The sequence below is a fragment of the Melanaphis sacchari genome, unplaced genomic scaffold (genome assembly GCF_002803265.2).
Source record: "Melanaphis sacchari strain LSU unplaced genomic scaffold, SCAv2.0 Contig76_pilon_pilon, whole genome shotgun sequence".
NCBI lineage: Eukaryota > Metazoa > Arthropoda > Insecta > Hemiptera > Aphididae > Melanaphis > Melanaphis sacchari.
This window is the reverse complement of record NW_020271544.1, coordinates 247784-264298: the sequence shown is the minus strand read 5'-3', so window position 1 is coordinate 264298 and position 16515 is coordinate 247784. Positions and strand designations below refer to the sequence as shown.

The 16515-nt window shown below is 31.5% G+C and overlaps 1 protein-coding gene across 1 annotated transcript in view; it reads left to right on the top strand.

The window, feature by feature from the left end:
- LOC112601227 (putative transcription factor SOX-15) overlaps nucleotides 1–16515 on the top strand; it is an 80444-nt gene that overhangs the window by 14088 nt on the left and 49841 nt on the right. The window contains exon 2 of the mRNA XM_025348712.1: nucleotides 4425–5005. Coding sequence (XP_025204497.1) covers nucleotides 4425–5005 — 581 coding nt within the window. The remainder of the gene's footprint in view (nucleotides 1–4424; nucleotides 5006–16515) is intronic.

The window sequence follows — 16515 nt, the reverse complement described above, 5'->3', positions numbered from 1 at the left end:
ATGATAATATGAAAATAAAAATCAGTTTTAAATATAAGTATTTTAATAATATTATCATGCTAGCGCATTTATTGTCATTAATTTTCGTCTACGATATTAAAAAATTAGTAACAAAAGCCAATTAAATATCCCTTACTATAAAAAACTTCAAACTTGCATACCTATATACGTATACGAATTATGTTTATCAATCAGTATACCATTCTACAATCGTCTGTAAATGCCAATTTAAAATTGGGTTTCTCCGTTGATTGTATACCATAGTTTTTAATTTTTTATTGAAGTTTAACCTTATAATATTCCATAATTTTCGTCGCAAAATATTTTTTTAAATCTACCCATTGTATCAGTTATATATATATATATATAGGTGAAAATTTAACTAACAAGTACATAATATCATGTATACCTTTATTGTATTTTAACACATTATGCACAATGACACGTGTACGCGGAAAATTTTTGTCCACACAATAATGGTATATTAAAAACATATAAATAAACATCGATTTTGCGTAATCATACATCACTGGTTACCCTCCCTCCTTTCTGTATAATACGAGTATATATTTCATTGTGTCCGTTTGAAATTTTTACCCAAATTGTTGGCGTGACAAATAATAAATGGCTGCGTTCCGCACCGTTCGCATTGGTTAGTCCGTTCATTATGTCGTTATCCGGACGCTATTGGACAAACATCGCGTAAACAGTAAAATAGATCGAATTTGATGGGTATGATGGGCTCGCATAGTGTACTAACAATAATAATATTTGCGTTAATTTTGTTAAGATGATGAAAGACGATGAAAGAAAATCTACCTTTACAAGCGGATATAACGATATATGATATTTCAATGTATTGATATTATTTATATTGCGTTTTAATATTTTCGTGCGTACGTTTTACGCAGTGACGTAGACGTTGTTTTAGCGGGGTTATACTATTAAAATGTGAACAAATATGGACAAAAGGTTAGGTACTTTGAGGAAGTACGAAGTCCATGAAACACAGTTTTTAGAAATGTTAATCTATGATATTCGGGTTTATCGTGATTTACTTTTAAAAATGAACGGGTAAGATTTTATATAATTATTTTAAAAGGTAATCAGAATCTTTTCTATCAATCCGAACGGTTTTACCTTTTATCCAATTACGTCCCTACTAAATAAAGTTATGATAGGTGTGTAGTCTGTGCCGTCGGTGGAATTTCTAGATTTTTGCACTGAATCTCGTAATTCCTAAATAATGACATTTAATTAATTTACCTCCCCTCACACCGTCATAGTTTTATACGTGTTGTACGATAATATAAGCATGCGAAAAAAAACTATGGAGACAAATATTTTTTATAACATTTCGAGAATGACGGTTACGTACTGGTTCAGTAATAGTAATCGAGAACACGGCGATTACAAAACAATTTCGATCTCGTCGAATAATAATCAACCGCTGTATTATATAGGTGCATGTAGCATTGGTTATACGCTTATAAGTTATAACTGTGCATGTGTTTGTATTATACGTATAGGTACTAACAAAACATGAAATTTGTTTCAAATGATAACGTCTCGTTTTTCGTGACTTCGATACAGAACAGTCTATTGTATGTGACGAATAGTTTTTATACAAACCATGGAATTTAATTTCGAAAAATGTAGTTAATTTTCATTTTTTGGCACTTAATTTAGCCCACGAGCAATTATAATTTATGGGGTTTTTTATATGTATAATAAATCAAATTACTTAATTTATAAAAATTTATTTTTCTTTGGTTATTATCAATTATATATAATACTCCAGACTCTAGTCATATACTGGAGCTTAGGGTCGGATAGGTAATGTATAATATTACAGTTAACGTTTTTCGAAATCATGTTGAGTGATAATAAATTGAGTAAATATAAACAAACATTTAGTACATTTGGACGTTTAATGCGGTAAATATTTATTATTTGGACTTGAAGAATAATAATTTATTATTATGTCCTTGGCGCGTTATTACTGTTATTCTAATTATGCCCATATATGTGTCATGTAGAAAATATCAATATTATATAGATTTAAAAACCCACCTAATAACATTTGTATATACTATGCGTACACATGAGCATGTTATTGCTTTATTTTTTCATACTTCATATAGGTATATTCCAATTTATGATACACGCGGTAGCAACGATATTGCACCCATGTGGAGTGCGGGGATAGTATTATTATTATTTAGAACAAATGCAAACGCTTTGTCTACGGGTATTTATGCAATATTAATGAGATGCCAATAATATACGTACCTACTTATAATAACAGCCTGTGCGGCAGTATAGAAAATAATAATGAAATAATTTGACACGCTTAACAATGGTAGAGGTTAATTTAACTGATAAGAAAGTAGTTTTCGGTATAGACCGCGTGGTAAAATATATAAGAGGCCCCATCGATAATAGGACGTTAGGTAGTTATATATAACATATATCAATATATATGTATACACACTACGTAAATTATAATACACATATTGGCTGTATAGTACTCGTATATAAAATATATTATCGGTTTTTAATAGAACGTTATTCAGTGGTATAGGTACAACGTACGTTGTTACTCGTATAATATTATTATCCCCAATGTTGTTATATAAGCTAAATTATTGCACGTGACTCATAATTTTTTTAAACATTAAATCACGCTTAACAATGCGTCTGTAATTATTAGAAGCATTTCGAAACTTACTCATATATACATATATATTGTATACCTAAATATTATATGTATACTTATTTATATCTGGTGTACATGCCGATTGATCTATAACTGATCGAATTCAAGAATTGTATTTAAACAATAAAAAGTTATCAGAAACGAGTACAGGTAATGAAGAAATCGTTTTACGTCAACTCGTGAGTTCTGACGTGTCCGCTGTTATTCCAGCGTACCATAACCTACCATGATAATATTAAGTACCTATGTGTCTGTTTATCGTTACACTTTTAATTGTTAGGTTGTTTTTTACGTCGACGACATTAACTTATCAATAGTGCGTTGTTTAATAGAAGTTCAATGTACGCGCATCTTTGATACTCCGATTCTTATTTAATACTCATTTTTATATCAGTAATAACTAAATTATTACTCATCCGACCGTATTGAATTCACTATGACCATGAAAATATTGTGTTTTATAGTGTACACAATACATTATACATTTATACTTTATTATTATGTTTAATGCTTAAACGACGCGTTTTTTCTGGTCAACAATTGGTCCATATAAATTATAAGTGTACTCGTTTATTATTATCTGGTTGCGTTTGACTTACATTGATGGGATGATGCTCTAGACGAATGGCAGTTAATACAATTAATCGATATCTGTATACAATTTTCATGATAGTTTATAATAAGTATATATAATATCGGAGTATAATACTTAATGATCACTGATCAGATACTATTCTGTCAAATGACAAATAAAATACGTCTATCTCGCCCTCGCGTACCTATACAAAATATGTGGAACGGATTTAGTAGCAGTCATAATATTATATACCTAGTTTCATGCGTCATTTGACTGATAAGTAAATAATAGGTAGGTATATATAAACAGTGGGAGTCCAAAACGTAAGAAAATATTTTATCCATCGTCATAATATCGGTCCTTAAATATTATTAGTCTAATCAAAATATTTTATAATACGCATTTGCTACAGAAATAACATGAAATATTATATTTATATATTGTATACATTCGTGTATTTTTATATCGCTTATTGTTTGCACACATTTCATAGTTTACTTACGAAAAAAGAAGATGAGATATACTCATTACAATTTCATTTATTTGTTCTCTTAATTAAAATGATTTCGTTGATTATGAATCATCAAAGTAAATTAGGTATAGGTAAATTACATTTTTAAGGTTCTTATCGTGTATGACATAATATCTAAATCTTAAAATATAATTTAATGCATTAAAAAATGTATTAACGTTTAGTGTTTTATTTTAAATGCATGAATGTTCTTTTAAATAGTAACATATATTTTTAATTGATTATTGAGATTCAAAATAATATTTTAAACATTTTATCAAAACGTCCAGAAATGTATTTATTTTTTTTAAATATAAAATTAAAACAAAGACTAAGTTAATAAATATTAATCACATTCGAGGAAAAATTCCTTAATCTAGTTCCCTCAAAATTATAGCTCAGATATGGTGATACGAAAAACAATTGCTTTAATATAAGTAATAGGTAAATTAACATATCAATTGCCAATTGATATTCACTTACTGGACTGACGGAATTTGTGCGTTAAACTATAATATTAATAATTACCTATACTGCATAAGTTTAGAATTTTAGATATAATACTAATTTATAAATCTATCATCGAAAACCCGTTTTAAATGCTTCTTTTTCTGCAGGATATCCGAAGAATTTAAATTACAAACCCACGGTCTGGACTCTCCGCACCACCAGGGATTGTACGGGGGCCTAGGTCACTCGCCAACTTCCGGTTCGCCTTGCTCCGTGTACGCTTACCAGCCTTATCATCGGAACTACGGCGCGGGCCAGTTCCATCAAACGACGACTGCCGAAATTCAACAGCAGCAGCAGCAGATACCAGTGACCCAAATGGTAGTACCACCTCCGCTGTCAGCGCAAAAATCCTCGGATGACGCGGCAGCGACGTGTTGGTTGCAGCATAATGGCGGTGGATCGGCTTTCGAACACCATCTGCACCATCAACAGCAGCTGTCGTCAGCGTATCAATCGCATCACCAGCAGAGGCAACAGGACAACAACAGCATGACTGGAGGTGTCCAACAGCAGCAGCAGCAACAGCAGACGGCCAAGATGACACAGCAACAGCAACAGAAAGCGGTCAAGGAGCAGCGAATCCGAAGACCCATGAACGCGTTCATGGTATGGGCTAAGGTGGAGCGGAAAAAATTGGCTGACGAAAATCCTGACTTACACAACGCTGACCTTAGCAAGATGCTAGGTGAGTACCTATAAGTATTATATTATACGTAATGTAGTATTATTGTTACCTAAGTAGTATCGTTTACCTAAAGTTATATTCGGTGGCGCTGAAGTTGTAAAGATATAATTGTGGTCTTAAAAGACATTTATTGATATATTGAGTCATTTAGAAACATACATTATTTTTGTGATCCACTAATTTATACAAAAATATGCTGCTTTTAATTAATTAAAAATCAAAATTATATCCATTTAAAAACTATTAGTAATTAATTATTTTCCATAATATTTCAATTTTCAATCAAATTTTTAAACTTAATATGAAATAGATATGGATTATAGTCGTATTACAACTATTCAGTGTGTACAAAAACCTAAACTTTTTGAAGATAAAAAATCATGTTATAGTATAAAAGAGTTGGTAATATACTAATAGTTTTATTATCACTTCAGCTTAGTAAAATTTCACAGTTTTTTAGTCAGGTACTAATTATGTGCTATGCGCTAATGTTATCAATACATTGAATGACTTAGTAATCACTTAATTTTTAATATTTACTATTTATACATTTATATGATAACAGTGAGAATTAATTTGTGCATTTATTATTGTTATGAACTGCGTGTGAGTCTCTATATGTATTTATTATTTAGATACTTTGTGATGTTATAATGTACTCGTATACTGTGTTCTATTGGCACAATAAATAGCTACTATGTTAGGTATAATCGTGAATTCAAGTATAAACCTATAAATTTTACATTGACTGTATGATAGTAGTAGGTACTAGTAATATTTATGCCTTATGGCAGTACTTCATGACCCAAAATAATCGTCTTAATGTCTGGTGTTCATCTTATTATATAATATATTTGCCAGAGATGGATGTCTGGCAATTGCTATAAATTCTTTACCAATACGTTGTCAGGTTAAGTCAGTAAGTTATAGTTAAATGTATTATAATAAATTATATAGTATATATATTGTATCTTACTATTGTAATGAAACTTCGTCGGATATTAACTAGTTCCGCTGATCATAATATTATAAACGAGCGGGTTCTGTAACTATCTCGAATTCTTGTCATCATGATTTCGGCGTATATTTTTTTATTTTTATTTTATCGTTTGAGTTTTATCATATTATAAATATAAATATAAACATATACATACATCATAATATGATATGCCTGTCGTTCAGATAAACTAACGATTGTTTGCGGTACTTTGCATACGAAATTCAAGTCATATATCTTGGTATAACGAGAGGCTATTATTACTGCGTATATTTACAATAAATTAAAAAGTGAAAAGGTGCATGTTTAAGAGGTTCAGATGCGCGTATACAGGGTGTCTACTGTCTAGTAGATTTGACATATTTATATGCAATTTAAATGTACGTCGTCGAAAGGCTTTGTATAATATTTCAATTGCATCTGGTCATCATCAATCAACGGTATAGCGTAGTATATATATTTTATATTGGAAATTCGTTCACCTGCTTTGCGCAGCAGTAATTTTCTTCCTAAAATTAATTTCGCCCCCACACCGATATTTATAGGTATGTATCTAGTACCTATATATCTATAACTATTGCGACCCGTGTATTAATACCTACAACAGTTCTGTCGCAGCTGTCTTCGGCCTCGACGGCGCTATATATACGCGCACAGATAACATCGACGCACACCTGTTACGACATTTTTCGCCGGTGGATAACTATAGTACCTAGCCGGGTATAGCTGTACAGTATTGGACCGCGTGCTATACGCGCACAGCCAAAACAATAGGGTAGTAAGTCGCTGAAAGTTGCGCAAATAAAAAATAAAATAAATAATAACAAATACACAGACTAATACTATACGAGACACATCGCGCGCGCACACACACACTCACATATACACACGCAAGTGCGCGTGCGTATGCCTTTTATATAATATTATATAGTGCGTATTATACATTGTCTTTGTCCTCTATTTGTACAAAGGCGAGATGTATAGTATATATACATAATATATATTAGATATATATATAATATATATACGTAAATTTTTACCGAGCACCACGAGCTCGATATCTTATTGCGCGCGCCAAACCCGACTTATCCATATAAGGGCCAAATGCATTAACCTCGCGACGATGGCAGAACAAATAGAACAAAACGCCCCTGTTTGTATTTAAATCGTGTATCCCTTTTTCTTTATTATTATTATTATACTTTTTTATTTTTTTATTTTATTTAACTTCACTTATTATTTCTCTCTCGCTTGCCCTTCACTCGTGCCGAACTTCTCTTCAGCCTGCATCACCACAGTCTCATCTGTACCGTTTGTTCAAGCATAATATCATACACATATAGTTTTATATTATATTAGAACGCGTCGTAAGACGTCTTTGCCGATGTCAATTAAACGTGCGGAAATTCGCTTAGTCGCTGCAATATTATTTACATACACAGTCAAACCGGTTGGTTACCTTAGAAAATTCGATACATCGCACCGCCACCGACGTTGTCGTCCTCATATCTAATCCTTGCGCAAAGTCGTTTTTATATTTTAACGCAATACCTATTTGATCACCCTCGTGTGTTTATAAATAAATATATATATATATATATATATATATCACGCACGATGATAAAACACTGTTGTTTATGGGTATAATTATAAAAAATAAAAAAAAATGATAATAAAAACAAACACATTTTACGATTACACTCTGTGAACATAATGTACACAATCATTATTTTTTTATTGAAATACGTCTGATACAAGATACAAATGTATATTGTTCTGTTGCCTACCACGTGATTCAATTGGCAATTTTAAACTGTGTAATAACTGTGTTTTGTATTATATCAGCTAATACTTGTAACAATATAACTATCGAAAGTAAAACTATATTATTATTTCACGTCTGGTAAATATTCAGAATATTTTAAAAGCCAAACGGATGTCTAATAACACAATAGATGGTAATCAAAATATCTCTTGTTCGGCTGTGTTATTCGCTCGTTTCAATTAAAAACTATACACATTAATAATATTGATAAGATCTTCAACAGTAATCGTTGTCCGGTAACATAAAAAAACACACTACCGTATATAATAAAAAGTGATATATTCATTGATATATGTAGTATAATACGGTTTTATTTTTTATTCTGTCGTTTAAGCGATTGACTTTGAAATGTATCTGGTTATCGTGGAGTTCACTTTCAATATATTATGCGATTGGAAACTTGATTTTACAAAATAATATAATTATATATAAATCCCGGTTAATAATTTCATGCTTTTAAATAATAAACTGAGCAAAGCTTGTTTGCATATTGGTAAATTTAGTTTTGTGTTGTAGTGATAGTATACCATAAACATGAAGGATATAATATATGGGAAATAATATAATTTAAAAGGATTAAACGTAATTGGAATTCCACTACAATGAGTAACTTTACTTAGGTATGAATATGTGCTGACACTTTATAGTTTTTGCTAATCTTAATCCCAATGCCCAAGTAAATCAATCGTTTTGTACGTTAAAAAAGTATAGTAAATGATAATAGTGTAGTATACATAGTACTACTAAGTATAGTAATAGACTAACATGTCGAAGATTTTGATTTGAATAATCGTAACGCTCTTTGCATTTTGGAGTGATACTATATTATAATGTATTTCATGTATCTTAATTCGATTTCAAACACTAACCAGATGCAATATTGTCATGCATAATGTGGCGCGTTAACAGAATGAGGCATTTTTCATTAATTTTATTGTTTTATCCAACGAGATACAAACGCGATTCAACAAGTCCAGCGTCCTTGTATATATAGGTAACCGTTGACGCTGCCTGACAATGATCGTGTAATGACGTAACAATTATTGTTTTACTGTTTACAAGCAGACTATATACTAATATTAATATATAAAAAACGAATGTCCGAAATACACTGAAATGTCAATCCGCTCGTCAACAGTACCGCACAGTCTCGTGTTTTTGTTATTTTTTCCCCTTCTCTCTATCCTATGTAATCGTTTCGACCAAAATGTAATTTTTATTTTCGACACACGGTAAAAACTCGTAAAAAAACTCGTAATAATATTGTACCTATATATTCACGCGCTTAATACCTTCATATAATAATATATACCTATATTATATTATTTCGACCAGCTGTGAAAATAATAAATAAAAATTAAAAGAACGCTTTCTGAACTCGAGAGACGTTTAAAAGTCCACTGCCGCCACCACATAAAAAGATAAGAAGGCGGTTGAGCAGTTTCTTACCATATACATTATATAATATTATAGTGTATAATATAGGTATACAATACGCTACATATATAAGTACATAAATATATATACATATATATCGTAAGAGGCGTTGTCCGAAGCACTGCTACGATATATACACACCAACAGACCGATATTAGAGTTCATAGGTCATCTCAACTCGTTATGTTTTATGGTTCTGGTTACATTTTGCGTTTTTTTTTTTTTTTATCTTAATCCTTTTTCGCGCGCGCTCTGACCGCAACCCTGGTGATGTTATTAGATATATATATATATATATATATATATATATATATATGTTTATTTAAACGCGTATTTTGCTCTCACCCCCACTACCATCACTTGACGAACACATTTTTATACACACACACAAACAAGCTTTCCCGGAGTGGGTTTTTATTTATTTTTTTCAATTTGAATGTTCGCGCTTCTCACTTGACTACCAAACGCCGCCGCCACAGCCCCCCGTGGGGCATAAAGGATCTGTGGGCGCGGCTCCTGCTGGTGACAACAAGCCTTCCGGCATGTCCTTTATTTTATGGCTTGAAAATAGTTGTTATTTCTTTTTTTTTTCGGTATATTTTTTATTTCGTTTCATTTCTGTTTTTTCCCCAATATTATCGCAGTTCGAATCGGAACATATTTAACTGTCTTGAAAATCCGTCGTACATAAGTTCAGTCAACAACATAATAATTTTGTCCAAACTTGTTTTTCTCGATTTTTTATCAATCTTTCTAAAATAAAATCACAGAGTTTTTGTGGTTTATTAAATCTCGTATCTCAAATACAACAACAAAAAGTTCAAATCACAAATATTTAAAACGACACGCGGTCGAGATACTCATCTCGCATCGACTTACAGACGTATAGATCTCATACCTATTATACATAAAATAACTTACTTTTTTTCTGTAAATATTTGTCGTCGACGATGTTGATAAGAAAGTATCATTAAATGTATTTAGAATTTATATTTTTAAGGCTTATAGACTTACAGTATAGGTATAACACGCGGCTGTCGTTATCGTATACGTATTTACAAATGTATGATATTATTTTTATGTGTTATAAAACCGAAGTTATACACTTGTACTTCACCTACTGTTGTTTAACCATGCGCAACAGTATTACGAATTGTTTCGCATGTAATAAAATAATATACAGCATTACTGTGAATACCCAATAATATCTGTAGGTATAGCCCATCGGAAACTGAAGAAAACACACTCTCAAGGTCCGAGATTAATTAAGACGCCCGGCCGGATCGGTTCGGTTGGATAGCGCAAGGTTATAGACGAGTTGCACAACCATAATATATGGAACCGCGCTGTCGTATGGTCGTATACACGTATATTCATATGTATTTTTTCTTTTCTTTTATGTCGAAAATTTAAACAAAAGATTTAAAAAAAAATTTTGCTGAATCCCGACGGTGGTGTGATGACCGTTAGGACGTTCATGTTTATTATCATCAACGTTATTCTTGTTACTAGATTTGGTTATTATTTAAAAAAAATTATAAAATTATGTATTATTATTATATAATGTAGGCATTATTTTATTATATACCTAGGCATCTAATCGTTGTTGTAGTAGACTACGAGTATATGCGATGATAATGCCACCGCCGGGAGGACCAGCGCGTATGGCTCCTGTCCCAAGCATAAACACCGACGAATGTGTGTGTACTAATAATCTATTAGTAAGTCTGGTGTATGTAATAACTTAAGATTTACCGGTGACGATAATGTATACAAAGAAACCGCTATTGTGTCCGGAGCCACTGCGTAATTTATGGTTTTAAAATGGGTTCTCTCTAGAAGCCGGTATATAATATGTGAGATGATATATACATACCTACAGACACACACTCACACACGTAAAAAAACTGAACCAGAATAAGATACCGTTTGCCGCCAGTATGTGTTCGTGTGTGTGAGAGTATATATACTTACTATAACATGACAATATCGCTGACAGACCGCCAGAGGCATGGATTCGGCGGCAACGGTCACGGCGGCGGCATATATGTATACGGTTTTCTTTCCATGTATATGAAAATAATATTTGTAATTTAAATCAGCATTATAGTATAAAGATCTGGTTTGTGTGCGCAAAGAAAAAAGAAATAAATAACAATATGGGTATACACATTATTTCACTTATACATATCTTCTGAACCCTCTCGTCGCGCAGCAGTAGTATCGAAAGAAAGATAGTCTTGCTGGAATAAAAATGTCAATGTATGACAGTTGCTGGCCATTTGTTCACCGATCGTGTACATTGTGTATGTATAATAATATGTGTTTGTTCGCGTGCATTTTTTCCTATTCCGTTTGTATGATATAAAATATAAATAAACGGTCGTCTCTTGTTATTCGATTAATCGTAAACGTATTTGTATAAAATATGTGTGTGTATATTATTGTTGGTATACCCTTTATACATTATTTTATTTTTTATTTATGTTCATATTGTCTATATTATGTTTAATATGTGTATGTGTTTTATCTCTCATATATATAACCGTAATACTCTTCGCGTTTTTAATTATATTTAACATTTCTAACGGTTCCTCAAATATCATGTATATAGACTATTGTTACTTAATTACCGGACTTTGAACATGTATTTTAATAGGTTACCTATGTATGGCTTTAATATTAGGATTAGGCATATGATAACAATTAGAAGAAGGAATTAATATTTAATAGTAAAATGCCGATTTTATTACAAATTACAATATTTACCTTATCTATGCCTAATATAATTTACATATGTTTATTGTATTATAAAACTAGTATTATAGTACTCTGATTTCACTTGCAGCCAAAAGCAATTATCCAATTTATATTTCTAATTAATAATGAATATTATACATGTTATGTATATATATATATTATGAATAAAATATTAATTGACCCAGATTAAATTCAATACATAGCTCAAACTATCTAGATATACTAAAACATATTTACATTAATTTGAATGATGTTAATTAAATTAGGGCATTGAGTAGTGGATAATAAATTAATAATCGAATAATTATTGCAAAATTAAACAACGTATATTATGTTTAAAAGGATATGCATGCACTTGTTTTGAATACAGAATAACTCTATACATATATACCGATTACGATGTCTTTATATATTCTTCGGTTCATAGGTTAACATAAAATAACCATTGCAATATTCATGTACAATTTAATAATATATTATTTTTGTTACCATCGTTTGTATAAAAATCTCAAAACTATCTGTTTCGATATCTTACAATAATAGATTAATGTATCGTGTATACTAGCTAGTAGCTAAGGTTTAACATTTTTAAATTTATTTCAGTGTGTACTGTAAACGGTTCGTGGTCAATCACTTATACAGTTTATTTTTGTCATTTTTTTTTTTTTTTTAATTTCAAATTTATGTGTGAAACACTGCTGGACAATTTTTTACAGAATGAAAAAATGTTTAACAGTGCTTATTAGTGAGCAGAACTGATTATTTTAAAATACATAAAAAAAAAAAATAATAAAAAAAAGTCAATAGCACGTGTGTACGAATTTCCCTCACAGACGATTTGCCGCCGGGCACTCCACTTGTTGCGCGCCACCTGCGCCTTTACAACTCTATATATTATACACGTCATGTTTATTGTGATTGACGCCGAGTGTATACCGCAACAATCACAACGTTATTTTTTACAGACTCCTTTCATATTCTTCATTATTACTTATTTGATCATTATAATAAATACAAAATATGCGGTAACGGTGATGGCGACGGTGGATTGAGCATCATATTATCGATTGGTGATTTATGATTATATATGGAATAACACCTCTCGGCTAGCGGTTCAAAGCAAAATCCGACCGCAAGTCCCTCTTTTACGAGCTTCGACTTCTGCCTCTCTTTTGATCTCTGTTCCTCCATAAATTCATTTAATATATAATGTACCTAACTCTGTCTGTATATTTCAAACTGATTTTATTTCATTTCCCCATCACTATTTAAAATAAATACGCGTGTCGTCAATGCAGTGAGTATTGTACCGCTATATATAGTACGCAGAATGGTGTAATTTTTATTATTTTTTGTAAAATTTAAAATTCGTAAATACCCAACGGCTTTAGTGTTGTTATTGTTGTTGTCGACGAATATGAGTGGGTGTTATTATAATATATACTCTGTGCGGTGCAATGACAATTGAGTAATATCGCACATTGGCGACAGACTAACAAATTAATCTGAAAACATGACTACATTAACGTTTACGACTTTACGAGTACCTTTATACCATTATCGAGGGCAAAACAAAAAACAATTTACATCTGTGTATTGTCCTGCTTAAAATCATTACTGTCAAGGTTTTCGCATGTAGTGAGATGTAAATTTATATATTAAATTGTTGCTTTGAGTGCGGGAGTGTGTGTAGGTGAATTAAGATTATGTATATTGTTTTCGAGAGATTTAAATTATATTATATATCATAATATTAACCATAATTTTCTTCTTACACCCACTAAAATTTTTTCAGGCAAAGATTTTGTGAGAGTTTTTTTTTTTTATAGATCTCTTTAAATCTCAAAGCACTCGGCACTCGGCAGTAATTCATTGTAATTTATAATAAATAATTATAACAGATCATGGACGTTTCGTAAAATATAACGTCGACGTCGTCAACTATAGTTGTATCGTTATAATTTATAAATATAGAGAAGTTATTTGGTAAAATTTAATTAGCATTCAAAATATTTATTACAGTCAACAAAACTACATGAATACCCTTACAAATATATAATGTATGTAACACATTTAAATTTGTAGATATAGTTATATAATTGGACAACTGAGACTGTACGGAAAAAACATAACCACAATACCTATTTCATAAACTTGCTAACCAACGGAAAATATCAAAAATATTCGATCACTATAATTACTGTAAACAATATATATATTAAGTTCAGTGGTCAACTTTGCTGTCCTACTGTATTTGAACTGGGTGGGTCTAAACCCTGAACTGATTTCAGTAGAATTTTTCTTTTTTGTCATTCCATGGATTACATTGTAAGATTCTATAATCTTGTGGTCTTTAGTACGTTGACAACCACGGTAAGATCAGTTAAACTACTGAGCTGACTGTTGTCCAAATCGTTGTACACAATATACTAGCACGAACCTGTTTTGCATTGTTTTCTTTTAGTCGTCAAAATGTTACAAAAACCGTCATTGTCATCAGTTTGACGTTCCCGATCAATAAAGATATACTTAACTCTTGAATGCTTTTGGGGATACTGTCTCTGAGTGAGTGAGTATTTTATAGTGTTGTGATTGCGAGGAAATGTTGGTAAATTTACTCTTGAATGAGCTTCTATATCACTTAGGTATAGACCTACAAAACAATTAGACATATAATAATATTGTACGTTCTCTGGGTGTAAAAAATAAAAATAAAAATAAAAATAAAAATGAAAATGAAAATGTACTTAGTCTACGCATATATTATACTATATTATTAGAATGTACAAGTTCCTCGTCGTAGGAATAGTGACAATTATTGCAAATGGCGAGTATTTTGATTTTATTATAAATTTACGTAATTTTAAATTACACTTAATATGAGTATATTATTGTAAAAGTTTATAAAATCCTGCAAGTAAGACCTTGATAAAATAGTTATAAATTATAATGAAATAAGCATTTAAATACAGACGTAAAATATTAAGAATAATTGTGTAATTATGCATTGTCGTCGCTTCGTATATTATTCATAAATAATATACTTAGTGAGTTTAGTTTCTATACCTACACATAATTAGAAAATATGGAATTAGTTCTTGGGTCAAAATAAATTGTATAACTACAAAGGTACGATGATGGGTTAATACTGAATCTCGTTGTTACAGGTTTATTATACGTAGAAATATTAACACATACTTATTAGTTATTACCAATATTTAACGATTAAAAATTTTCACAATATCAATTTACACTTATTAGATAAATAAACTTAAGTAAAAAAAACTCAACAAATGTTGTCGGCGTAGCGAAGTTTTTGTAACAATATATAATAATATATAAGTGTAATTATAATAATAAAACCATATATACTCATGATATATATATTTACTTAAATCGCTTGCCGACAAAGGAAGGGATGTCAGTGATCATTCGCACGATGGTCAGCGGGTGATTATTTTAATATATATATATTATTGTATGATATGCTGTAGGTTCATAGTATATAATTTAATGTATTAATTATTTTAATTGTGTTGTTTACCATATAAAGCCATATACCCATATTATAGGTCCTATATAATATAGGCATATATATATATATATATTATAATATAATGTATTAATACCCTCCTACAATACTTTCTGCTATATTATATCACCGTAACCGATGTTCCTATAAAGGCAACGATTTGACTTTTTTCCGTCGAATCGTCTATATATAATATAATAATAATACAAACCCCAAGGTGACGGCGGCGGTGTTGGTGATAATAATAATTTACGCTTTTGTATATCAGCTCGATGCGCTGCCGCCGTCGTTGTTCCATACTTAGACTCGAGCAACTATTATATATTATATAAACGACGTGCGTGTAGACGTTTAATGTGTGTGTGTATGTACGTGTACACTGCGCGCGCGATGAATATTTATAAGGGATATATTACGATTTGCATATTATACGTTTGGAAAAAAAAAAGTAACCGTCCATCTGTCCTTGGTTGCGATTGGTCATTTGAATAAAATTTCCACAGTACACTATTTTTTTTTTTCGTTCTCAATTTATTTCACCTTACCGACGCCGCTGCCGCCGCCACCGCTTCTCTTCAGGTCGCATGCTCCAGTCAGCCCTATAACAGCGTGCACCAAGCGCGCAGATTATAATAATAATAATAATAATACGTCGCCGCCGCCGCCGCTAGTTTACCGGGCTTGCATTTATTTATTATTTTTTTATTATAATTTTTTTTCTCCTCGCGTTCTCTACTCGAATGGTATCCGCTGGACCCGTCGACAGACTCCGCCGCGTAACCGGTTACACGGACGCTGCCGTCGATATTTGTGCGTGATTCCGTATAGGCGGAGCTTGGGGGACGGGTTATGCGCACCGTTTTTCCCCTACCCGATTCCGCGGACTACCTCCTCTCCGGCAGTGGCGGCTGTCGTCTCCGCGGCGTACGAAATCTCGCCGCCAGCGCACGTGCACGCCA